At 40.6% G+C, this 25,457-nt stretch overlaps 1 protein-coding gene across 2 annotated transcripts in view; it reads left to right on the top strand.

The window, feature by feature from the left end:
- sema3h (sema domain, immunoglobulin domain (Ig), short basic domain, secreted, (semaphorin) 3H) overlaps nt 1–22,495 on the top strand; it is a 62,337-nt gene extending 39,842 nt beyond the window's left edge. The window contains exons 9-18 of one of the 2 annotated variants that reach the window (XM_069659404.1): nt 10,505–10,574; nt 13,144–13,288; nt 13,432–13,521; nt 13,804–13,933; nt 14,041–14,129; nt 15,394–15,435; nt 16,048–16,202; nt 16,769–16,830; nt 17,286–17,428; nt 17,548–22,495. In XM_069659404.1, coding sequence (XP_069515505.1) covers nt 10,505–10,574; nt 13,144–13,288; nt 13,432–13,521; nt 13,804–13,933; nt 14,041–14,129; nt 15,394–15,435; nt 16,048–16,202; nt 16,769–16,830; nt 17,286–17,428; nt 17,548–18,006 — 1,385 coding nt within the window. In that variant the 3' untranslated portion in view covers nt 18,007–22,495. Of the gene's footprint in view, nt 1–10,504; nt 10,575–13,143; nt 13,289–13,431; nt 13,522–13,803; nt 13,934–14,040; nt 14,130–15,393; nt 15,436–16,044; nt 16,203–16,768; nt 16,831–17,285; nt 17,429–17,547 lie in introns of both variants that reach the window. The other variant, XM_069659402.1, reaches the window with a different exon arrangement.
- The last annotated feature ends 2,962 nt before the right edge of the window (nt 22,496–25,457 follow it).

Here is a 25,457-nt window from a genome sequence, read left to right as displayed (position 1 = left end):
AAGAAACACATAATAAAAGAAGACATTAAAAGCAAAGTGAAGAAAAAATAAAAACAGCTAAAACAGAAGCCAAAATATTAAAAAATAAGAGTAAAAGCTACAGTGCAGATATAAATAATTAGAATAGTTATTCAATTAATGCATTAAAATAGTTTAATAAAAGGCAGCTGTGAACAGATGAGTCTTCAGCCTAGATTTAAAAGAAGTGAGTGTTTCAGCAGTCCTGCATGTCTCTGGGAGTTTGTTCCAGATATATGGAGCATAAAAACTGAATGCTGCTTCTCCGTGTTTGGTTCTGACTCTGGGGACAGAAAGCAGACCTGTCCCTGACGACCTGAGAGGTCAGAATGGTTTGGGCAGCAGCTCACTCTGCAGCAGCTGCTGAGCTCCCCAAACTTTATGTTCTGTCACTGAATTGATGCATGATTGTCAACTTCTGTATCACTCTACATCAAGTCCACACCTCTAATAACTGTACTGCAGGAAAAAACACATTTTGTTGTCTTTTATCGCTGTAACTCTGCATAGGGATTTAATGATAGTAACACTGTATTTCACGCTGATCACCACATAGTGAGTAAGCGGTTAAGTGACTGAGTGGTTGAGTGTGAGAGAGGTCGGCAAAGTGACGCTGCATCGGGCGGAGCAGAGGTTCTTATGAGGAAAAGGGGCAGGGAAGTTAATAATATTCTTCTTTTTCTTCTTTGATGTTTCAGCGAATGAAATGAGAACAAAAAGGTTCCACCACCCAACTATATATTGACGTCGCACAGATTACATTTCGGGTGCATATGTGACCAAAATGATTGCAATTTTGAGCCCTGCTAATGGTAAAATGTTTGTTTTGTACAAAAGTAAAGGCAGAATATGACACGAAGGCGGATTAGTGGGAATCAGTAGTCCACAAAATTTGACATTTCATTAGTATTAGGCGTGTACTTGTGATCCAGAGTCAATAATGTTTGACATTATCCATATATTTCCATAAAATGCACTTGTCAGAACTCAAAAGCTCTATATTGACTTAACAACCGTGATGGATGGGAGCTGATCCAGCCACAGCAGGTGTGACCTTTCATGGAAGTTGATGTTTTATAGCCAACATTATTTCTTATTTGGGGCTGTTTGGCATTACTGTATTATAGATAATACTGGATAATAAAGAGACAGTAAGGGGGGGATAAAGTCTCAGCCCATATGTGAGCTGAGTATAGAGCTTCAAGACTGAGCCATCAGGACGCCTAACCCTGTCAGAGTCATTTGACAAATGCTTTCCCACTATTTACTGCGTAATTACCTCATCAACAAAAACACTCTTTGTGTAAAGCTGGAATGAAAACCTTTTTTTATTCTGAAGGAAATTAATCATGTTTTGTCTCCCCCATTCAGCCTCTCTAATCCATCATAGGCTGTTTGACAATACTTGAATGGAAGCCCAGTTTATCAGAAGGAGAAATGTAGGAGAAAGTTAGAGGGGGAGGAAGAGGAGGTGTAGGAGAGGAGTCGCTGGCCAGAAGAGGAGATGGGATGAGAAAGAGGGCAAGAGAGAGAGATAAAGTAGGACAAGTAAGAGGAGGGTAGAGGTTATAGCATGAGCTATGTTGAGTGTTGACCAGAGGAGAAAAGAAAGGAAGAGGAGGGGTTGGAGGAGGAGACGAGGAAAACAGAGGCAGAGGAGTGAAGATAAGTAGAAGCTGTTATCAAAGAGCTCTAACGCTGAAAGAGAAGGTCAGGAGGAGAGGAAGAGAGGAGGACTGGAAATACATTTGACTTCAGGTTAGGAAAAAGTAAAGTAAGAGAAAAAGAGAGGATGAAGAGAAGTGATGAAAAGAGCTTCCTGGTATTTAAAGGTCAGTTAAGACTTCTTAAGTGGAAATTACTTTGGCACGGGCAGACTCTGCCCTCACTTCTCTGTGGTTCATCTTCCCCTTTTCCACACATTTACTTTACCCCAGAGCTACAGTGGCCTGAAAGTGACAAAAGTAAAGTCACACATTTTTTCACAATATTACAGGAGTAAGGTGGCTAATTGCTGCAGGAATCCCTCACTAGCAGGTCAGCCAGACACATCTGTGGGCTTAGTTTATTTGCTCTGGCAGATGTGTCTGACCCCCCTCCTGTTCCATCCGATTACCATCCGACCTGATTCAGACAAATCTCAACCATTTATCTCATGTAGGGTAGGTTTGATAAGATGATTGACTTTACAGAGGAGTGCTGTTGAGGCATTTTTAAAACCAAGATGGCTGCCGCTGATGGACAACGCCATAGGGAAGAAAAGGTACCATTTATGTATTATGTGTCAGGAAACAGCCTAGACACAAGCCATCTGTTCTTGAATGACATGGAGGGGATGAGTGATGTGAAGTGAAGCTTAAAGGGTGTGAAGGCTAATGGGGGGCGGAGTGGAATGGGGTTAATAGGGACGGATGTAGAGTGATGGGAGGGAAAAGGAGGCAGTAGAAAACAGCAGGGAGGAGACGCCGCTGGCAGAAGTTATAGATTTTTTTTTTTTCCATTTGACATATTTTACAATGTACAACAGATGATAAGACTGAAGTTATAGCCATGTTTTAGCCAAGTGCCATATTCATGCTGGCTATGTTCCCAGCCTTTTGAGGTTATAAACACATTTTAGATGTAACATTTCTTTTTTTTGTGTTGGATTTAGGGAGCATTTTGGAATGAAAGTTGTGAAATTGAAAGTGTCCTTTCAAAACTCACCATTTATTTCTCTTTTACATTTTCTGGTGAATCAGTTCCATCATGAAAAACAGCCTTTCACGAGACCACTGAGAGTAATAATGTCCTTCAGTGCCACCTTGAAAGAGCAGACAGCTTTTAAATGGATTTCTCAGTCCGAACATTAATGTTCAAATTGAGAGAGACATCAAGAAGGAGGATAACAGGAGTGGCCGGAGGGGAAGAGATGTGTCATGGAGAAAAAGATGTTGTGGCTGAAGGAATCGGGCCAATAGCTGTAGGGGTTAAAGAAGCAGACGAGGTGGAGGCAGGGCTGTTATTGGCAAATTACTGTAGGATGGTGAGGAGGAAATAAAGGCAGGGATTGTGGTCAGAAAAATGAGGAGGAGGAGGTGGATGTTGGCATTCAGGTTGGCTGGTCAGGGAGGGAAAACAGCAGCAGAGAAATGAGGAGGATAGGGGTGACCGCCTGGGGGCCTACGGCCAGACAATTAGGAGGAGAAGGAGGAGGAGGAGGACGATAGGGGCAGAGGCTGCAGGTCTGCGGGCGAGACAAGACTATCTCCCCTCAGGGGAACACAACCTCTTTTTGTTTAGAGAAGAAGACAGTAGAACAATCCCCGGGAGAAAATAGGCCAGACAGACAGATGGACGGGAAGATGGAGGGATGGAGCGATAGCGGTAGGGAGGGATAGAGGCCGTGAGGGACGTGAAAGTGAGAAACAAAGAGATTGAGAGACTCTCAGAGGGATCCTGCGACGCCCAGGTGGATTGAGCAGAGAGGGAGGTGGGATGAGCACCTGATGAACAGATAAAGAGGAAGGGGATTTAGACAAAGGAGAGCAGCTCAGAATGAAAGATTACTGTTAGTGTAAGATGGTGGCCATCTGTTTGACAGTGAAAGAGAAAGAAGCTGTGGTTAGAAAGATAAGAAAAGGGGGAAACGAAAGACGAAGAGTTTCCTGTGACTGCAACATGATTAAAAACCTGTATTTTATATATTTACAACATTAAATCTGCACTCCTGCTTCACTGTTATAGACGGTCGATGATTTACCTTGAATCTTCTGGTCACATCATTTTGCAGACAGAAGCAGATCCACATGTTTTCTGCACTCAGTGATTGTGATGAATGTGTGTGTGTGTTTTGCTTTTCCTCCCCTGTTAAAACTAATTAGTTTTATAAATCAAACAGGGGAAAGAGGAAGAAGCTCAGTGGAATATATCAGTCCTGATTTACACTTGTCACGGAGCAATAAGACAAATTCTGCCAAGCTGAGCTGCAAATAACTTCGACGTCTTCTTCAAAGTCTGAAAAAGAAAAATGTTGTTCTGTGGGCGTCTTGCAAACTTTAACTATGTTTTCTTCGGAAGCTGAATGCACGGTGAGGTGCTGAAGAAAGACTGATAACTTTAAAGCACAAGGCAGGGGCCCACAGTTTTCCCTACAGGGTTTTTACAAAGTTTGTATTAAGTTTACTTTTTCAAAATTGTATGTTTACTCTAGTGTGACCTATAACTGTCATAAAACACTCTGATACAAAGTTAATTAAGATATATCTTTCTCTTGTTTTTTTGTATATTTGTAGTCATGTTAGCAGCCTGGCTTCATTGACAGCACTTCCATTGACTTGTTCCAGACTAAAATGTCCATTATTGAATGAAGTGCCATGAACTGTAGACATTCGTGGCGCCCAGAAGATGAATCATTTAGTACCACTGGCACATGAAACTTGAATTTTCCAGCAAGATTTATGGATTGCAATGAAATTGGGCAGAGATTTTTTATGCCCCCTTTAAGATGAACTTTGAATCACTTTGATGATATTTCTGGAACTTTTCATGTTGCAAATCTTACGAGTAAACTTAAGTTTGACTGGTGTTTATGACCTAATGCCTGAATCTAATAATGTTTCCCATGAGCCTCATCAGTACATTGTGTTAAGTGCTAAGTCGAGAATGACAGCATGCTAACTTGCTGAAATACGATGGTGAACATGGTAAGCATTACATCTGTGACATAATATATCTGTAGCTGTCTCAGTTCAGGGCTGCATCCTTCCAAGGACGCGGTCTGTAAAGGATGATTCATTTGTAGCCTGCATAGAACGCTAAGGCCGAACCGAGGCGGTCTGGTCTATGGAGCTATTTCCGCCTTTACAATGCATCACCAAACGACGCTTCTGTCGCCTAGCAACAGCTAGCTAGCTGCCTAATTAGTTATCATTTCGTTTTTTTAAACATTTGTGTAGCTAGCTATTCGGTTGAGTTGAAACCAAAGACTTTTACATTTAAAAGTGTGTTTCTTGGCTGCTTAAGAGTCCGCCATCTCATTTAAATTGTCGTGCAATGAATCTCGGGATAGGTTGGGCCACAAAGGATGCACCCAATGGCTCCTTCGTGGCCCAGGAAAAGGAGGACACATTTGTTAACCGCATCTGAAGGACACAATCGGCATTGAAATACATCCTTCGAAGGATGCAGCCTCTGAATTGGGACACAGCTTGTGTATGATCTGCGAGTAGGTAAGCATGCTTGTGTTAGCCTGTAGCTCAAATTACCATTGTGTCTTAGTACAACCTCAAAGAGCTACATAGCTGTGGACTCTTAGTCTTGTGTTTGTTAGAAGTATAAACATTTTGTCTGTTACAGAAACCTGGAGAAAAGAAACATAGTCTTCTATGTGTTTGGAGCTATTGGCATTCATAGGGCAGGTCTGGAATGGGAACTGTGTGTGTGTGTAATATCAAATGGAGTTCTTTGCAGGACAGTACATTAAAACTTCTTATCTAACCTGAAGTTACTTCAGCTAATCACTGGAATTATTTGATTTCCTTGTTTTGTCTTGTAGTTTTGCATTAGAGCATCTGCTAAACATTTGAAACCTAGACATCTTAAGAAACTCCCCACCATTTAACCAAATGAATCTGGACTTAATCTACCCGTCTAGACTTAAGTCAGGGCTAACATGGCTGTAAGGCACTGCATTCCTTCAGTTAAAAGGTAAGCACCTTTCCCCTGTTTGTGTTATTGTACTGTAAAATGTATCTGTGTGAACCTCTGCTACCATTCCACAGCACAGACATGTGTCCAGCAGACAAACTGCATCAACACTTTGTCATTAACGTAGCCTAATATGGCTCTGACCACCTCTGTAGATGTGTTTTGGATGATTAGAGGTCAAGTGCGCATGTTGGTGCACTTAGAAATGGATTTTATCAGTTTTTTCCCCCTCTATTTGATAACAATCTGATCAGACAATAAACAGGTTTACTGTAAAAGGAGTCTGTCTTTCATCAGCGCTGAAATGGCTTCCACCAGGCTGAATGTGTGGCTGTAAAACTTTGCAGGTTAAGATGTAAATCTTCCGATGCCCTTCTTGTGACTCCAGCTCATCCTTTCTTTGAAAAAACTTTGAGATGAAAGCGTTCACCAAACAGCATATATATCATCCAGAGTAATAAAGCAAAACAGCCATGGAAAAAAAAGCAGGGGTAGAATAAAGAAAAGAGATGATAAAGCTTTTGATTAATGAAAGGAGATGAAAAAGGAGAGGCGTTCTTTAGAAGATGGCAGCAGGAGAGAAAACTAGCTGATAAGAGAAAAAGCGCTGGGAAAAAGATGGAGAGATGACATACAGTAAAAGTGAAATATGGTAGAGGACAGGGAAAGAATTAGAGTGAGACCTAACTGCACAAACTGCAGACATCAGATTGTTATTTAGAAGCAGGGAGGGGTAGAAAAAGAGGCTTAGCTAAAGAAAACTTAATAATGAAGGAGTGATATATTAAATAAGGGATGGTGGGAGGGAGGAAGGATGAACGCTGCAGGCTACCGACTACCCACAGTCCTCTCTGCTCTGCCCTGAGGAGCCTGCTGATTGTGTGTTTGTGTGTGTCTATAGGTATACAATGTGTGTGTTCATGTTAATGCTTTGGTGCCCGCAGTTTTACATCTTGTTGTGTGGGTGGATGGGTGAATGCATGTGGCCATACTTGCTCACATTTCTCTTTTTTGATGTGTATGTGCTGAATCGTTCAATGTGTGTGGCAAGTGTGAGTCGGTATCTGTGTGCGCGCGCGTGTTTGTGTGTGATGAGATGAGATTAGACATCCTGCAGGGCTGTAGTTCCATGGAGGCCACCTGAAGCAGCAGGAACGTCGGGAATGTGGGAACGATGATATGCTTCGCTGTCTCTGTCACCACAACAACATCTATGCCTCATCGTGGGAGAGGAGACAAGAGCAGAGGAAGAAAAGAGGGGAGAGGAAAGGAGAAGGGAGAAGAGGAGTAGAAAAGGCAGAGAAGTGTAGAGCACATCCAAACCTTGTTTTGAAAATCTTTTCCAAACTTTATTACTGCAAAGGTCCCCAAACTTTTGGTATCTCAAACTGAGTACTTTCAGGGTGAAACATCATCTTTACAGAGAGTCTCAGACTCTTAAAGTTATTCTTCCACCGTAGCCTATGAGCCAAGTCAAACTGTGTATTTATAGATTATCACAGCATGCCACACAGAAACAAAGAGCTCTGTTCTCTACCGCTGTGATGTGATGATAAAAACATTCCCAGCTCTTACCTGAGACAAAAGTGCCAAACAGAGACGTTTGATTCAGGGTGATTTAAATAAACAGTGAAAAACAGGGCCGTGTCTGCTGCTGTGACAGCAGACAACTGAATTATATGATGATGATCAACACTTAAAATATGAGGTCCACAATGTTGAAAATGGGAAATACTGTGACAAACGAGTTTGTTGGTTATCAAGCATTTCAACGGCATGCACAATTTTAATGCTTCTTGAACTACACACTTAGCTCTAAATTTAATGACAGTGTTTCAGGCAGATCAGAGGTTATATACAGTGGAGATTGTACAGGCTGTTGGGGACCGGGGCAATACGCTGGGCAAGTGATTGAATCGAGTTGGTCTCGGCTTAAACTATCTAGCTAGTTTAAAGCTCCTGAAACAGCTTGAAATTAATTCTGATTACTCTGTATGACCTACAAAAGCAAACAGACTCTCAGCGACATGATTGATTATTTCTATATAGTGGTATTGTTGATTTGTTGTTAATAACCACCACTTAAGCATGTACAGGACAGAATCAGCAAAGACATAAGAGGTAGGCTTTGTCCACAGGGGGGCGCCAAAAACAACACAAACTGAAAGCTCCTCACAGGAGCTTTAAAAAAAGCCAAATAAAAATGATAATAAACAACATAAATCTACACTAGCTGAAGTTATTTAGTAGTTAGGGCTGAGCTAAATAAAAGCATTTAATTATTTATTGTTGTACTCACTGGCCTTAATATTGATGCTGATGGGGCCTTGTTGGAGAGTGATATTTTCACCTTTCTGATGTTGGTGGCCCTCTCGCTTATTAACTGTTTATTCCTAATTTTTGTACACCCATTTTTAATCCACAGATTTTTTTTCAAGATTTTTTTTGTTCTTTTCTTTTATGCCTGTATTTGAGAGCGAGGACAGTGGATTACCTGTGGAAACAGGTGAAGAGAGAGTGGGGATGGCACTCAGCAAGGGGCTGAGGGCAGGAGTTGAACCCTGGGCCACCACATCAGGGACTGAGCCTCTGTCCATGGGACGCATGATTTAACCTCTGATTTAAACCGGCTCCCAAGCCACAGATGTTGTTTGACTGTCATTGGTCTTTAATTTGGCCATGGTTGTTTCGGCAGTGGGTAGTTTTTGTCGTCCGCTGGATAACTCCTTGCATTATCCTTCCTTGACCGAAATGACATGGGGCACGTTCAGGGAGTCCACTTTATTCAGATGTCATTGCAAATACCTCAGGTTTCTGTTTGTGTAAGACATCAGATGTCACTTTGGTAGTCACGTTTGCTATGCCCAGTGAGCACCAACCAAGATTTCAAGGTTGAAATTTGGTTGTAAACAGGGTGAAATCAATTCTGAACGACATAATTTCAACCATTTTTCAACTGGCTAAAATACAGTTACAACATCAACGTGTCAGAAACACATTTTAGTTTTCATCACTATGCAATGAAAGGTTGACGAAAGTGATGATTATAGTGGCATCTCTCCAAATAATTATGCAGCAGTTGGTGAAATCCGGTCTACACAAAGACATAGCTTCAACGCATTTAATCTTTCATACAAAAACCATAAACACGGCGCTTTATGGGCTGTGTGATGTTAACAAGAAGATTCAGAGACATCGTAATGGGAGCAGTTTTGAACATTCTCCACAGAAGAAGAAAAAAAAAAGACTTCGCATGCCCAGGTACTTCAGCTGTGCAGCTCTGACTGTGAATGCTAAACAGCCCATGGATGCTGACGTAGTTCATTAATTCCTGATGGACGTGTTTCTCAAGAAGATTCGGTAACTGATGGGGTTGAGTGCTCGGTTTGATGCAGTGATCGTGGGATCGAATCCAGGTCAACCCATTTTGCAAAAAATAATTTATTTGTGACTGTGATGCACTGCTCACTTATATAATCATCTTAGCTGTTACGAGACTTGAAAATTGTCGTTAATATGTGTGTGAATGTGTGATGAATCTTGTCACAGAAGCAGGTGAAATCTAGTCGAAACATAAACGTTTATTCAACATCTTCAAACAGTCGGTGAAAAAACTTTCACCTTTGAACCAGTTTTGAACGTCTTTTTTAAAATGCTCATTGGTTGGACTAAAGTTCTTCAGCTCTCCCCCCTAACAGCCGGAGGTCCCAGGCAGTTGCCTGTTTATAGGCTTCACGTCTGCTGATATGAGACACCGAGTATAAAATGTTGACCTTTGCTGCAGTTACAGAGCCTCAAGATTATGAAGATTGTGTCTAAATTAATCAGGACTGCTACACCACACACTGTAGAGTTTTCTTGTAAACAAATACAGTTACACACATATGTTAAAATATAAATGATTTTTGTTTGTTTGTGAGTTTGTAAATGAGAGACATTTAGAGGACGTTTCCAGTCTCCTGACTCCTACCATCTGTTTGTTTGTTTGTTTGTCTTTTTCCTCTCAATCTGTTCATTAATATTTTCCTCTATTCGGGACATGCTTCATTCCCACTATAATGGGGGTTTTAAAATTGTCAGTCATCAACACAAAGAGAGAAACTACAGCCTGTGGATAATGGAGCCATGTTTGCTTTATTTGTTACACAGGCACAGCTTTTGGAGTTTTCATCAAAGTCTATCAATACTGACTGCCTGATCAATTCTAAAGGACTTGCATGTAAGAGGATGAATTACAAGATAAAAACACAATTGGGAATTAGTGGAATTTATCAAAGCTACAATGCAAAGATCAGACACTGATACATCTTGTTCAAAATAATGTGAGGTGTTACAGACAGATGGAAGGAGCCAAAAATCCACACTCCACCTGATTACTCTGCATGAGGGACCACAGTGGGTGCAACACCAAGTGAGAAAAACATCAAATGTTGTGATCCGCTGTGTTTCATATGAAGAGTGAACACTGAGGCGTAGTGTTAGTGTGTGTGACAGCAGGTGTTGTTCTCCTGTGGTGGACTCGGCGCTCTGCTCTCCTGCTGAGGCTGGTTATTAATGGCTACAGATTCATTACAGGCAGCCAGTCAGCCATGCTGCCAGCACGCCCGACGCTATTAGTCACACAGTCAGCCTGATTGATGCACACACACACAAACACACCTACAGCTTACACCAACCTGTGCAGGTCTAATAGAAACTTCTCCATTAGTTCAGACACCTTTAGGGTTTTTACTTGGCTTAACTAATGTTTGACATGTTTTTCTAATCCCCCTCTCTTCTGTCCTTGTTCTCTTTGCAGAGGATGTATTTATCCTCCAGGGGAAAGACAAGAAGAACCCTCTCATCTACGGCCTGTTTACCACTTCAAGGTATGTCCCTTAAAGCAGTGAGTATACTGTACTGTAGTGCCTTTAAATGTTACTTTGTGCACCCTTCTTTCAGTGTTGAAAATGCGGGCATGGCGGCACTGGGAGTGTCTTGAATTACCACTGAGTGGAGAATTTCTGTTCCTTTAGAAATGCATTGAGTCACTGATTTTGATTATTAGACTCAAATGTTTGTGTTACAGTACAAAGAATTGTACAGAATATGTAAAACATGCTATTTTCTTGGAGATAAAAGTGATACATAATTAATAGAAAAGCTCATTTTAATTCCTATAAAAAGGTGAATGTTACCATGCGGAGACTGACAGTAGCAGACAAAGCATTGTGCCCACAAGTTATGTTACAACTGTGATGCAATTGCTCTATTTCACATACTGTGAGAAACACCCCTCAGCCGCAGGGTCCTCACTCACAGCGCTGTAACGAAGCTCCGCCGTTACGCTGCTCTACTTTTACTCTTACCCATCATTAAGCCTCTGTGACTTTTACAGGGGACGGCTGGGTGTAGCACCCTGTGTATAAGCAGCTTGTGACTTTTATATTGAACACATTCAGTCATATTAAAAGGGAGCTTCATCATTATAACATTATCATCAATGCTGTGCAACACACACACACACACACACACACACACACACACACACACACACCCTTGTGTGTTGTAAGTTTTACAGAAGTTTCATCCTCTCATTAAAAATCTCCATTTGTAACATTTTTGACTGTTAGATTTTTTGGGTTTCTTCCACTGTGAAGTTTCTGATTGAAAACTCTTTCAGAGAGCAACCTCAGACCGTCAGAACATGAAAAACAAAACATGAGGAAAAACCAAAGCAGAAAATGATATAACCAGAAAAACAACAAAAACAATGACAAAACGTGGTAAATATGAATCATCACTGAGGTGTGTTTGATTAGTGTCTGTAGACATGATTCTCTCTGTTCTACAGAAATGTAAGTTGCATTTTGGTTTTAGACAGCCATAACAGAGAGGACAGGAAAAGCATTTTCTGTTCAGTCTGAGACGGAGCAATGACTCAAACATAAAACTACACAACAGAGACAGACAGACACTTAAAGACTGTCAGATGGATAGAAAAAGGCTGACGCTCTCAGACAGGCTCTCATCAAGACTGACACTCTAGAGAAAAATAAGAGCAGGTACAGACACTAACACTGAAAAATAAGCATTGGTCAGAAAACGGGGAAAAAATAAAGTGAGAAAAAACAGAGAAAATGAGCAAGTGAGCAACAAAAAGCCCGCAGTTTGTCATTTTCTCCAAATGTACTGACGGCAGCACATGTTCTGAGAATAATTCCGTTTCTGAGGCGGACGCCAGGGCTCTACAGTAGCAGCACAAGTATGACAACATTTGGCATGCTGGAGCAGGGAGTTGGTCTGTTTCTGGGTTTTGGAAAGTGTCTGGAATCTCAGCGGGGATCAGATGGAAATCCAAAGCATCACCCAGGGTGGGGTCCCAACCACAGAACTGCAGAGTGCAGAAAGGTCATTTCTTCTGAATGGAAACTTGTCTCTCTGCAACAAGTTTGATTGCACACACACAGGTTTTTGTTCATGAATTTACTTATTGGCTTCATCAGTCATGGTATATCCCTAGCTTTGTTTGTTTGTTTGGGAATTTCATCTTAAATGTCAGACATATCTGGTATAATAATTCACATTTATTCAAATCCTCTGTTTGAATGCATTCTTCAGTTGGAGGGGATATGCCTTAAGTAAATCTGACACTTTGTACAAAGGAGTAAAGATGCTTATGATTAACATCGACAAATGAGCTGTAATTCAATGCCGAGCTACAAATATTTCAAAATATTCTGTATTTCTTCTTCATTTTACCCGTCATAACTTCTTGTGTTTCTGTATATTTAAAGTTTCAGATTGTTTCCAGGTTTTAGTGAATATATTAGAGATCATTAATGTGCTGTCAAACTTTTCAACCCCACTGTACCGAAAAAAGAAACCTACAGGAAAAGTTGGGATTAATGGCCGTCCTAATTTGCATTTATAAATTAGCATATTAGACGAGCTGAGAGGTCGTCAGTGTGACCTCCGAGAACAATGAGACTAAACACACTGTATGTGTCAGCCGTCTGAGCTAAATTAGACCACCGTGATACACCAAAACACAGCCTTTCTCTTTGTTCTTTTTCTAGCAGCTCTGCCTCTCTGCTGGAATCTTTAAATCAGATACACTTCGCCACAACCTTAACCGTGATCATAACTACAGGGGATGGGATCTGTTGCGGTGTAGGACTGATGTGTTGGACTTAGGCTGGAGCGCATTCAATGAATTATTGCTTCAAGCTTCAAAACCACAATGACTCACAGCTCTTCATAAATTCACTACAGTACATCATTTTCTTATTTTACTGACTGCTTTAAGACCATTGCAACTCGTCAAGTGAAATCATTAAAGACACGCTCTGTGAATGTTTTATTCATGCACGCTGGAGGGATAACAGACGGAAAGATTTGATGTGTCTTACTGTGATGAATGACAGCTCTCCTTCTTTCTTTCTTCTTAATCCACAGTGATATCCTGAACGGTTCAGCAGTGTGCGTTTACCGAATGGAGGACGTGGTTCGAGCTTTCAAGGGAAACTTCCTGCATAAGGAGGGACCTCAGTATAAGTGGGCCGAATTTACAGGCAAGGTGCCTTACCCGCGACCTGGAACTGTAAGTTAACACTCAAAACTTGATTTCAAAACTTTAACAGTGATAACCTCCACCAACTATTGTGGTGAAGTAAAGTACATAAAGGACAAGTCAGTTACCATTAAGTAAATAAGGTACCTTATGTCTTTCCCTCTCTCTCTCAGTGTCCTAGCAGTACATATGGAAGTTACAGCTCCACCAGAGAGTATCCTGATGACGTCATCTTCTTCAGCAGGACTCACCCGCTGCTGCAGGTTCATCTGATATTTCACTTTATGAAATTGCATTCATCTAATTTAATTAGATTGATGCCTCTTTTACAGTGGGGTCAAACCAACTCTCTATTTTTGTCTGAATTCTTAAGTAAGATTAAGAAATGAAATTAGTCAACAGTCCTAATGAAAGGGACACCAGTCCAACACTAAGAACGTATATCTGTCATGAACAGATTTAACAAGCTGTCAAGAAAATATATCAGTTTAATGTATTGCATTTTCTAATTATGAAATTAAAAACCTAACTTTTATAACGCTTAGGAAAATGTGCTGCCGCTGGGAGAGCGCCCCCTCCTGGTGAGAGTCGGTGCTCACTACAAGTTCAGCAAACTGTTGGTTGACAGAGTGGAGGCCGTTGACGGCACTTATGACGTCCTTTTCATCGGCACAGGTAAAGCGTTTGTCGTCAACCTCTTCCATTTGTTCTAAAAGGAGGGTGTAGGTGTGTGCTTGGTGTCTTTTACAAGAAAACTAATGAATTTGTTTGATTCACTGCAGACTCAGGCCTTGTGCTGAAGGCCATCCATCTGCCCAGAGAACACGGCCAGAGTCAGGAGGTCACTCTGGAGCAACTGCAAGTGTTTCAGGTACTGCAAACTGTCCATGTAAAAAAACAGAATAACCTCTCCATGCCAGTGATTTTGCATGTTTCAGCCCAGTTACTAAAAACTTGTGTTACTTTGCATTACAGCCAATAATTCTGCAGATAAAGTTAATGCTTTTAAGATTTTTGCATGTTTATTCCTTGTATTATTTACTTGTGTTATGAAAATCAAATATCAGACTCTAAACTTGGCTTAACAATAACATTGCTGTCAAGAGATAATGTCCCACAGACTTTTCAGTCTGCACTTAAGACTGCCATACAGTGCAGCGAAAATAAATGCAAACATGATGTTGTCTGTGATTAATTACTTGTGTGTAGAAGGTTTCATTGCATAGCCCAGCACATGGACATGAATGAAAAGCCTTAAACAGTCTGAAACACTGCAGAGTGCATTTCTGACATTGTAATTGTCAGGAATAATGTAAATCATGCATACCTTTATTGTCCTTTACTTTGAGCTGTTGTAACAAGTAAATTTCCCCCAATGAGGCATCAATAAAGACTATATTATCTTATCTTATCTTATCTTATCTTATCTTATCTTATTTCATTTTATGTATGAAAGTACAACTTACAAAACACTGGTGTGCTTTTTTAAATCTAAGTGCACAGATTTAACAGTTTAATCCAGCATGATCAAATATCCTGTTACACTGTATAATTAGTTTTTCCAGCTATGAACCAACACATAAGTACTGTATACCATTACACATGAAATGTAGCAAACTTAACATGTTACTATATGAAGATTCTAAACACATTTTGCAGTAATACTACAGCTGCACATAGTTAAAATGTTAGACAGCCACAGTTCAGCCAAATATTCATGTTCACTGGAGCCTCCGATTCTCTGCGTTCACTTTGACTGATGCGGTTAAGATTTCCATGTCTGAAACGGTCGGGCCATGAGTTTGTTTTCTCAGCTCTCTATAGTAAAGCATGGGCTTTGTGTAATCCCTTTGTGATATGGAAAATGTGTGATTACCAGACTATGAGATCAAGTCTGTCAATTATTTTAAACTGTTTAAAATTACTGTGGTTTGTAGTCACACGAAGATAATTACATACTCCCACGTAAACTTAATATTATCTGTTTTTCTTCAAAATTAATTCAATATGTGTTGACCCTCTTTTTCTATCTATCTATCTATCTATCTATCTATCTATCTATCTATCTATCTATCTCTCTGCGACACTTTCTTTTTGCCGTTTGTGTTTCTCATTTTATTCTCTCTTCCTTACAGCACAAATCACCTGTGACAGCTATGACACTGTCAAAGAAAAAGGTAACAGATGAGCGAGAGAGACAGAGACTCACCTTCAAACTTCCAAACTCTTCTACACACACACACACACACACACACACACACACACAAGAACATGCACGCACAACATCACACTTATCACTCATCTTTCTACCTTGTATCTCCAAGGACAGCTTCATCACCAGTTGCTATGGTTACCCTACCTCACTCAGAGAAATAATGATGAGATACCAAACACACACACATACACACACAGAATTATACTTTGCATTATTAAAATAGTCTGGGTTTCATGAAAACAAAATCGAAAGCTCACCCACGAAACAAGACACACACATAAACACATCAATATTATATAAAGCAAGTATCACCATTTTTCTCTCTCTCTCAGACACGCACACACACACACACACACACACACATCCTGAGGCCATGCACTGACTTGTTACACTTTCAGTTAGCTGAATGACTCAGAGTGAAGATGAATCTGCTTTAGCTGCTGATACAAACTGAACGCCTTCTTCCTTTCTTGGCTCTCCCTCATTTATTACTCTCCTCTTCTTTCCAACTTCTTTTCCATTCCATCTCTATTTCTGTAATTCATCCCCCTCTCCTTTCCTCGTCCTCCAGCAGTGGTTGTTTGTGGGCTCCAGTGAGGGTGTGTCCCAGCTGGCCCTGTACCAGTGTGAGCTGTACGGTCAGGCGTGTGCTGAGTGCTGCCTGGCCAGAGATCCCTACTGCACCTGGGACGGACACGCCTGCAGCCCCTTCATGCCCACAGTGCGCAGGTAGAGTCAACAAATTACATCTGCAAACAAAACTAACCTCATTTTGTTGCATACATGTAATATTTCTGTCACTGAAATGAATAGCGAGGGGAAAAAAACACATGGAGTCAATCTTCTCAGATCAGATTTAAACCAGATTTGTTGAAATACGACTCACATTACATCTGAACTCAGAACTTTCCGATCACATTTTGTGCATTTTTTCCACTTGACCAAGACTTTGTTCCATTACTAAGAATGACAAATCAACATATTTTGATTGACTGTGCCAACAGTAATGTGTTAGTCGACGCCCTGATCTTTCCTCTAGTGCTGCCATCATCACCATCAGCCGAAATTTGCACTTTGTAAACAAACAAAATAAAACCTTGCAAAAGGAAGATTTGTGTGAAAAGCGATGACAAACACAACAGTTAGCCCGACTTTCTGTCAAGTGAATTTGCACAGCATAATGTTGTGAAACAATTCCACAATACAGGGTGTTATGAATGAACACTGCAGACCCCTTGAGTAAAAACAGGTTGTTATTCTTTGTTCTCAGTGATTTCATCTCTTCTTCTCTGCAGGAGGAACGCACGTCACTTAGGGGAGGATGAGGATCCGCTAACTCAGTGTGTCAGACAGGGAGGTGAGGAGCTGAGATACAGTCGGATGTTGATGATTTTAAGATTTAACAATGCCTTTTCTATAGTATATGTTTTATACTGTAAGATTTAGTTTACTTACATTACTGTATACAGTTTTTATCTTTAAATTCGTCACTGTCTTATATAATGTCATTTGGTGTAATTTGTTGTTTATACATTTCTATATGCAGCTTTTGAGTCAGTTTAATTCATACGGCCCAAAATCCCAAGTATTATTTTAATATATACTGAAGTGGCATTACACCTTGCACAACACCCCCAGCCGTTCAAAACTTAAATCAGATAAAGATTACAAAAAAAATCGGTAAAACACACTAAAGAAATGCAAAGTTAATATGTTTAGAAAACAAGCTGAAATAAAAATTCAGTGATAAATTGATGAAAGGATAAAAACTAGACCTCTAACCTGTCACATCTTTTCTTTAATGTCACTCAGCCGGGCTGCAGGTGGAGGCGGAGCAGAGGGTGATGATGGTCGTTGAGGGCAACAGCACCTACCTGGAGTGTCTGCCCCGATCCAGACACGCTGCTGTTACCTGGTACAAACAGGCAGGAGAGAACAGTCCTGAACTAAACCAGGTACACACAATCTAAATATGATCTGAATACTCTGTCAAATACAGAACTGAGCATCAAAATCAGTTTATGCACATGAATACTCAGTACTCATATAAGCATTCATATCTCTCCCGTTCCAGGTGGTAACAGGTGACCAGCTGGTAGTGATCGAACGGGGCGTTCTGATTCGTCAAGCTGAGCTATCTCACAGCGGTGTCTACCACTGCCAGGTTGAGGAGCACGGCTACCACTGGACCGCCGTCACTGTCCGCCTCGCAGTCTGGAGCCCCTCAGCCAACAGCCTCCTCGCTTCCTGGTCCAGCTCATCCTATCAGAGCACAGGAAGTCAGCCCTGGTATGAGGACGTGATGGCGCTGGTTCACCCAGGAAACATTGGCCAGCACTGCAGGGCGCTGGGATACCGACCCCCGCGCAACCACCGCCGCCACAGTGACACCGTCGTGAAGCCGACCAAGGAGAAAGAGAGGGGGGAGAGGCACAAGCACGGAGGAGGCGGAGGAGGAGGAGGAGGTGGAGGAAGAGCTGCAGGGAGGAAGAGCAGGAGCAAGCCGCAGCTGAGGGCGCCGAGGAGCGCTTGAATGTGTCGCAGAACAGGAGTGCTGATTTTCAGTGACTTAAACATACACACACATTTATGTTATTGTCAACACCCGTGCACACACTTAACTTATACACTGAGATAAACATATACTGTATGTACAGAGACTACGACAGGCGCATGCACTTACCTACAAACAAAAAAGGCATCCTTTCATTACCGTGACAAACTTTCAAACTAAGCTACACACAAACAACTGAAGTATGTACAGGAGGGTGTGAACAGCAAAGACTGTAACATGAGGACAAAAGACTTGTGAATTTAAAAAGCAAAAGCGGAATACTTTAGGATGCAGAGCATGTTGAATGAAGGATGAACAGCATGTTCAGGTCACTGACTGAGAGGATGTTTTGGATTTGGAGCGTCTACAGAGAAACAAAAAGTCTCATTCCAAAGTAGATTTCCAGCATTTGAAAAATGATCCAACCCGTCAGACATCAGTCTTGCCTTAAAGGGCCATATTTATGGCTTTGCGTGTTCTTGCCCAATAATTATATATCACCAATACACTGTCGGTTATTCTCCAAAACAGTACAGATGGTTTTCAGATTGAATCCCGAGCTTCCAGGCAGACACCATCTGCAGTTGTAAGCAGCATTTTCCAAAAGTTACTATGTGTTGCATTCAAATTTTCAAGGACACTCCATCCATTGGCCTTTATAGCACTCAGGCTCAACTACTGAAACGCTTTTGATTGACAAGCTATTTTGTCAGGAGGTAAAAGCTAAAGACAAACAGGCATACACAGAATACATGATGAAAAGGATTCTCAGATGTCTGATGATCAGCAGAGACTGTTTGATTAACAGCTAAACTGAAAAAGAATTGTGTTTAAATATTCTCTGTGATGGAGGACCTATCAGTCTAAAAACTCCTTTTGGAAAATAATCAGCAGTGATGGTTAATTAAAGAGCGTTGAGAAGGTATTTGTTTACCAAAGGTTGTACGTAGCAGTAAATAGCACTGATGAGTTTTGTGCATCTTTTCCCCTAAATGGATATAGAGCAGCCGTCCACCTACAGTGAGAGTCTGTTGGTTTCCTCAGATAGGTGGAGTCTGACTGCGAGATGACAGACCACAACCACAAAGATGAGAAGCACAGAAAGGCACAGCGCCGGCTTTGATGAGGTTACAGATCTACTTTCCCAGGACGCTGCAGCCGCAGCCACAGCCACAGACACACTGCAGGAGATGTTTCCATTATGTTCTCCTAAAGGTTCAAAAATGGTAGCTGTAAAGGTTCGCAGACATAAACAGCACTGATTTTATGCCGAGCAACAGGGCGCTAGTACACGTGTGAGGGAAAATGTCACAATGCAATAGTGTGTGTTGGTCTAGTTTTGCCCAGAAGTGTACAGATTCAGGTTAGGTTCATTGTCATGTAGGACAGGTAATATCTGCACATAAACTCTAGCTTTTAGACAAATCTACATGTTTTCAAGTTGCTGGGGGAAAATGTTAAGCTGCTATTGGATGAGGCACAATCAAGCCTTAAAAAAAAAAAAATTTTCTCTTGACATTTATGATTGAATGTGTTTTAAATGGTTTTAATGAGTCGAAACCTCAAAACCCGGGTCATTACTACCAGACATTTGGCAAGACAAAGAGGGATCTTTAATTGGTAGTATTTAAAACAATTTCTGTATCCACTGTACAAAGAAAGAAGCAGACTCAGCATACTGAACTGTGTATGATGTCGAGATGCATTTTTAAAAACCTAGAACACACATTTGGACCAACTGCCAAGAGACTCTGTACAGAACATGCATGTTTTTCAACCTATGGCTAAGGACCTAAATGGGCCATTGGTGACTTGGAGTTGGTTCCAGCCCAACTAAAGAAGTGGAATGATATATTGCTGGTCCCGTACTTCCAGCTGGTAATGACATCTGGCTGTAAATTATGACGCAGGCTCTATGTATAATAAAGAAGCCTTTATTGTACAAAGTTGGAACTTGAGGCGGTGCGAAAATGGACTGGCGTCAACTGGACTCTGGACTCTGACAGTAATTTGGGATGTGTTCTTAATGTTTAAATGTTAAACCAGCTCAATTTGTTCCACCTCTATTTAACGTTCTTATTTGTATTTATTTGTTTCATTTGGAGTTGATTTTTTTTCTGGGATACGCTTCAAGCTCTTCTTCAACCAATTGAACCACAATGACTCACAAACTGGACGCTTATTTAAAATGTATCTGTCCCTGTCTGTCCTTGTATACATGTACTGTACATTTGTGTGCCCAGTCATTGAAGACTGCCAGTAAGGTTTCCAAATGGTACCATCTGCCTCTGTTAATGCACCTCCCGACTCCCTTCTCGCCTGCATTAACATGTTTTGTTGTTATGTTGTGATTCCGTCCCATCCTGCACGCGTTTAACAGAAAAACTGCTGTGAAGTGAAATCACAATTTGATGGTTAGTCTTTCTATGTCATTTTTTTTTCCAGAACAACAGATACAAATTAAACGTTGAAACTTCCTTCCTGAGTGTTGCAGTGGTAGTTGCTGTTGCAGATCAGGCTGTTCTAGGGATGAAAATATAGAAACTGATGTATGAAAGATTCATTCGAGGGAATGCAGTAGGAAAAGGAGAAAGCCAGACACACTAACTTAATTAAAGCTTAACTTAATTTTCTACGGTTTTCTGGAAAGAGACACATTTACCTGCATGGTTAAGTCCAATAATAACAGCCTCCCATGATTTTATGGATTTAATTTCAACCCACACAGTGATCCCGACCACGCAATCCCGCCTTTATTAGAGTAAATATATTCCATACTGGATCTTGAAAGGGTCCTCGTTCCTTTGCTCTGCTGGTTGTGTGTATTTCTGTGTGTGTGTGTGTGTATACTTGTACAGTACACATCTGTGTGAGGGGAGCTGAAACGAAGGTTCAGAGGCCAAGCCAGCAGCTCTGCCAAACAGGACACTCAGCAATGAATCAGAGACACTTTTGATGCTGTAAGAAAAATAAACCAGAACGACTCAGAGCGCAGAGAAAATTAGCATGGGCTTGGCTCTTTGGCTTCTTGGCCTTGGCCACATGAAAGAGCTAGCCAGCGCTGAGCTTCTTCTGAAAGTGTGTGTGTGTTTGAGCAAAGAGAGTTTATAGAAGAGTGTGTAAGTGTCTCAAAAATGAAAGGGTGTGTGGGTGAGGGTGAAGCTGGCAGAATATAAATTATATCAAGATTCGCTGTATTCTCAGACTTTTGTAAAGTATTAAATTGAGGGCAGACTAGTAAAGGAAACATAGCCAGTGTGAGCACAGGTGTGTTTAATGGTGTTAACAGAACTTGTAAGTCAATAAATATAAAAGTACACACCCAAACTAGTAGGTCTTTAGATTTAGATGAAAGCCTGGCTCCATGACCTAGCTAGCTTCTGTTGCAGACTAGCATCTTAAACAAGCTCAAACACAATACCGCTGTTTTCTTCTGTTCATATTTCAAGATGGTGATTCATTAGGGCGATAAAACTTAAGAAACACCTTTTTATGTTAATCATGATAAAAAGCCACAAGGTAGCTATACAGTGCTCATGCTAATGAAATAATAGCATTTTATCTTGTTAAATGTAGAGGACAACAGCAGTCTAGTGGGTACAAACTTAGCTTAAAGATATAGCTCAACATTTTGGGAAAAATGTTTATTAACTCTCTCGCAGAGTTTTAGAATTCATCAGCCGCAGCTGGTTAGCTTAGCTTAGCTTAGCACACATACTTAGCACGAGGAACATTTAACTCTTCAGAAAGACAAATAAAAGTCATGTTTGTTTTTATTACAGAAGCTAGCAGTATCTGTTGTTCGCCCTCAGCTTTCTGTATGTGGCTCAAACCAATCATAGGACAAAGTAAACCATCTGTTACTAACATCATTTTTTGGTGAGTTGAAAATACAGGCTGTGACATGTTCCTCCAGCCAGAAACCACACCCTTGGGCGAATAAAGCCAAATGTGAGGCTTGTTTTCGTTCTCAAACCCTCACTTTTGCTTTGAAAAGAAGCCAACATTGATTTCATTTTGAGTACCCTGCCTGTTTATAGGTTTCTACTTTTACTCTGCTCACACATGAGTACGCATCAAACCCAACAACCTAAACAATAGGAAAATAATCAACTTGTATGGACTCCACTGGTGGATATTGTGTGTATATGAGTGTGTAATGTGTGTATATTTCTGTTGGATCGAAACACCAAACAAGTCGGGAGCAAAACTCCTGAGAGACATTTTTATGGAAAACCATTTTAAACATTTAGTGTTTCCCTCAATGACATGGTGCAGAGCTGCTCCTCTTTCATTATAACAGCCTCATGTGTTTTACTCGCACTCTGCTGTATTTACATCTCAGTGTCAATATTTGTCTCTTGTGACTTTTTTGCAGACGGAATGAAATTGTCTTCACAGATCTCCTCTCATGTGCGGAAACGTTGTTTTTCTTTTTGTAAATATGTATAAAGGTCTGCTTTCAAAATCCTGTTTGTGTTCTGTGGTTTATTGGGTTTCACTGTGTATAAGAAATATATACGGATACTGAACTACACATAAAATTGATTTGAGGTGTGTTTACTCTTTTATGGGTCAAGATTTTTCCAAGTATGTATGTGCATAACATAAGTATCCAATGTGGTGCACAAGTCTGAAAATGACATGTCCACAGTCATAAGGTTAGGTATACTACTCTTTAACCGTTTTAAAAATAGCCACAATCCTTACACTAGAGGATTTGTATTGTGAGGATACACTTAATTTGATAACCTATCACTACAATACGGTTTGGCCCGATCTCAGTTCTGAAGATATTTACAACTTTGTCACGCTTTAAGGATGATATTTGGGTCATGTCTCAAGGCCCCAAAACCAGCAGAGAAGTGGGGGGAAATATTGAAGATTTTTGGTGAAAGACATGAGGTATCCAAATATTATAAAATGCTATGGGGGAAATAAAATTGAGGCAGCTCTGAAAAGTGTCTGGGAAAGGGATTTGGGTGTTTCATTTGATGAAGATAAATGGGCCCGAATTTGTGGCAACTCTCGGACAATGTCGAGGGATTTAAGGATAAGACTGATTCAGTTCAAAATTCGACGTCGTTACTATTGGACCCCAATAGACACCATAGTTAAGTTACGCATTTTGTTCCCTCACGGATCATGTCCCGTGTTTCCTGTTTTATTTTGAAGATCGCTCACCCTTGTCTCTGTCTCAGGTCTGTTTCCTGTCCCTTCCCCCGCCGTGTGCTCACCTGCGCCTGATTGTCTCTTCCCCAGCTGTGTCTAATCACTCCTTATTACATGTTGTATTGAAACCTCATGTCTCCCCATGTCTCGTCGCCAGTTCGTTGTACCTTGTCGTCACATTCAAGCATTCTCATAACATTCTGATTCACGTAAGCCTTGACCTCATTTGTTTTCTGAGCTACCTCATGCCTCACAGCTTTAACACTGTTACCTTGTAGGACTGATTACCCGTGTACCGAACTTTGCCTGTTATTAAACCTTGTTGAAATCTGCTCCTGAGTCGTGCAATTGAGTCCTCCTTTCTCTGGTTTGAGTTCTTGACATGTTGTAAATAAGCGGGCCCCAACATCCAAAACTTCTCTATAACGTACACCTACGTTATAGATATTATGGGTTCACATTTTGCATTCTATGGGTGACTGAATTGGGAAAGGTTTCTGCATATGAAAGAATGTCATAAAGGAATTAGTGCAGAAAAGTATTTGCTTAAGTGGGGAAGGTACATTGCTTTTATAAATATAATAAATATAATAATAAGAGTAGGGTAAGGTGGAAGCGATTGAATCACAAGTACTTTAAGGTAGATATGGTGTTTGTATGTTTTATTTTTAAAAGTCACCAGTACTTACAGGTAAATACTAATGTATTTATTTGTTATTTGAGTTTTATTTTTTTATGTTTTATTTCTACAAAGGCACATTGTTGATGTATTATTTATCCCTCTTGTTCTTCGAATAACATGCGGTGGGTAGGGAGCAAAGGGGAAATGTATAATGTGTATTTGTACATTGATTGTTTTGCATAATGAAAAATAAAATTGCAAGTCATGGAATAATGGTCACAATTAGGGATGCACTGATACCCCTTTTTTTCAGACCAAGTATAAGTACTTACATTTGGGTATTTGCCGATACCGAGTTCCAATATGAGTACTTAATAAAGTCATTACAGTTCTCATCATGACTTTAAAAACATGTTTAATTTTTATCAGATGTTTCTCACTTTCTGACTGTAATAAAGTAAATAGACATAATGATGCAACCACAAGTGTTGCTGACATTTTAACACTCAAATTTGCTTCCCTGCCTACCTGCTTAACTAACAGGAGGCTAACGTCAAGCCACAAAGTGTTATTCGGGTGCAATACTCGTCGTAGTTTTACGAGTAAGAGTACTTAAGCTCCGATACCACCCTATACCTGATACTGGCATCGGTATCGGTGCATCCCTAGTCACAATCCTGGCATCCCCTGAAAGGTGATTGTTTGGAGGTTATGATCAAAAAAATCATTTTTACTGGAAATGACACTGAATCATATTCGCTGAGTATGTGTACTCACATACTGTTGTTCTCACCTTTTTTCAGAAAATTGTATTCTTCCGTTTTACAAAATAGGCAGTGGCTGCAGTGATGTTAAGGTCTTAAAATCATTTACGAATGCAGAGTAATGAGGCTTTGTGCTTTCTTAGCATCCATATTCAACAACAAAGCACACATGTACCCAACCAAATCTGCAGTTATATTACAGACATTCATTCCATTCCAGCCACATTATTTCTCATGCACACTGTCCATCACTGTCTTCACTCCGAAACAGTCACATACCATGCAATACCAAATCACCATCTATCCCTGCCAGTGTGACCACATACAGTACTTTCTCATTAAAAGTTCAACAACTGGTATGTTCTGCTGAACAGTCTGGTGGGTGGAGGATTCCAAACAAGCTGAATACCACTCAGCCTTCACTTGAGTTATGTTTCCAAAGCCAGGAGGTAACAATGGGGTCAGCAATGCCTTATTGTCTTCTGCTGATGGTTTATTTTGTTATATATGCACGCTACTTTTGAAACCTGACAGCCTCTGGTTATTTGTGAGCAACTGTGGCTTCTTTTTTTTTTACTGCTGAGATTCACTTTCTAAACATAATCACGGACAACAAAATCCTTGCGGATATTATTGGACTGATAGTGTTCCACTCTGAGAAAGTGGATATCGCAGCAAAACAGCAAACCATGCATTAAAAAGTAATAAGTATTTTGCAGTGCTGTATATTTTGTTAGGAACGAGACATTCTTTCTTTAACGATTCATACAAGCCTCCTCTGTAGACAAAGTATGTGATACTATAATTATTGTTTATACTTTGCAAATATACTGTCATATAGCCAAGGGTGGTGCCGAGCATGCAAACTAAAC

This window comes from Semicossyphus pulcher, unplaced genomic scaffold, assembly GCF_022749685.1.
Source record: "Semicossyphus pulcher isolate SPU_LCO1_2020_fin unplaced genomic scaffold, fSemPul1.0.p SCAF_13, whole genome shotgun sequence".
NCBI lineage: Eukaryota > Metazoa > Chordata > Actinopteri > Labriformes > Labridae > Semicossyphus > Semicossyphus pulcher.
This window is presented reverse-complemented; position numbering and strand designations above follow the sequence as displayed.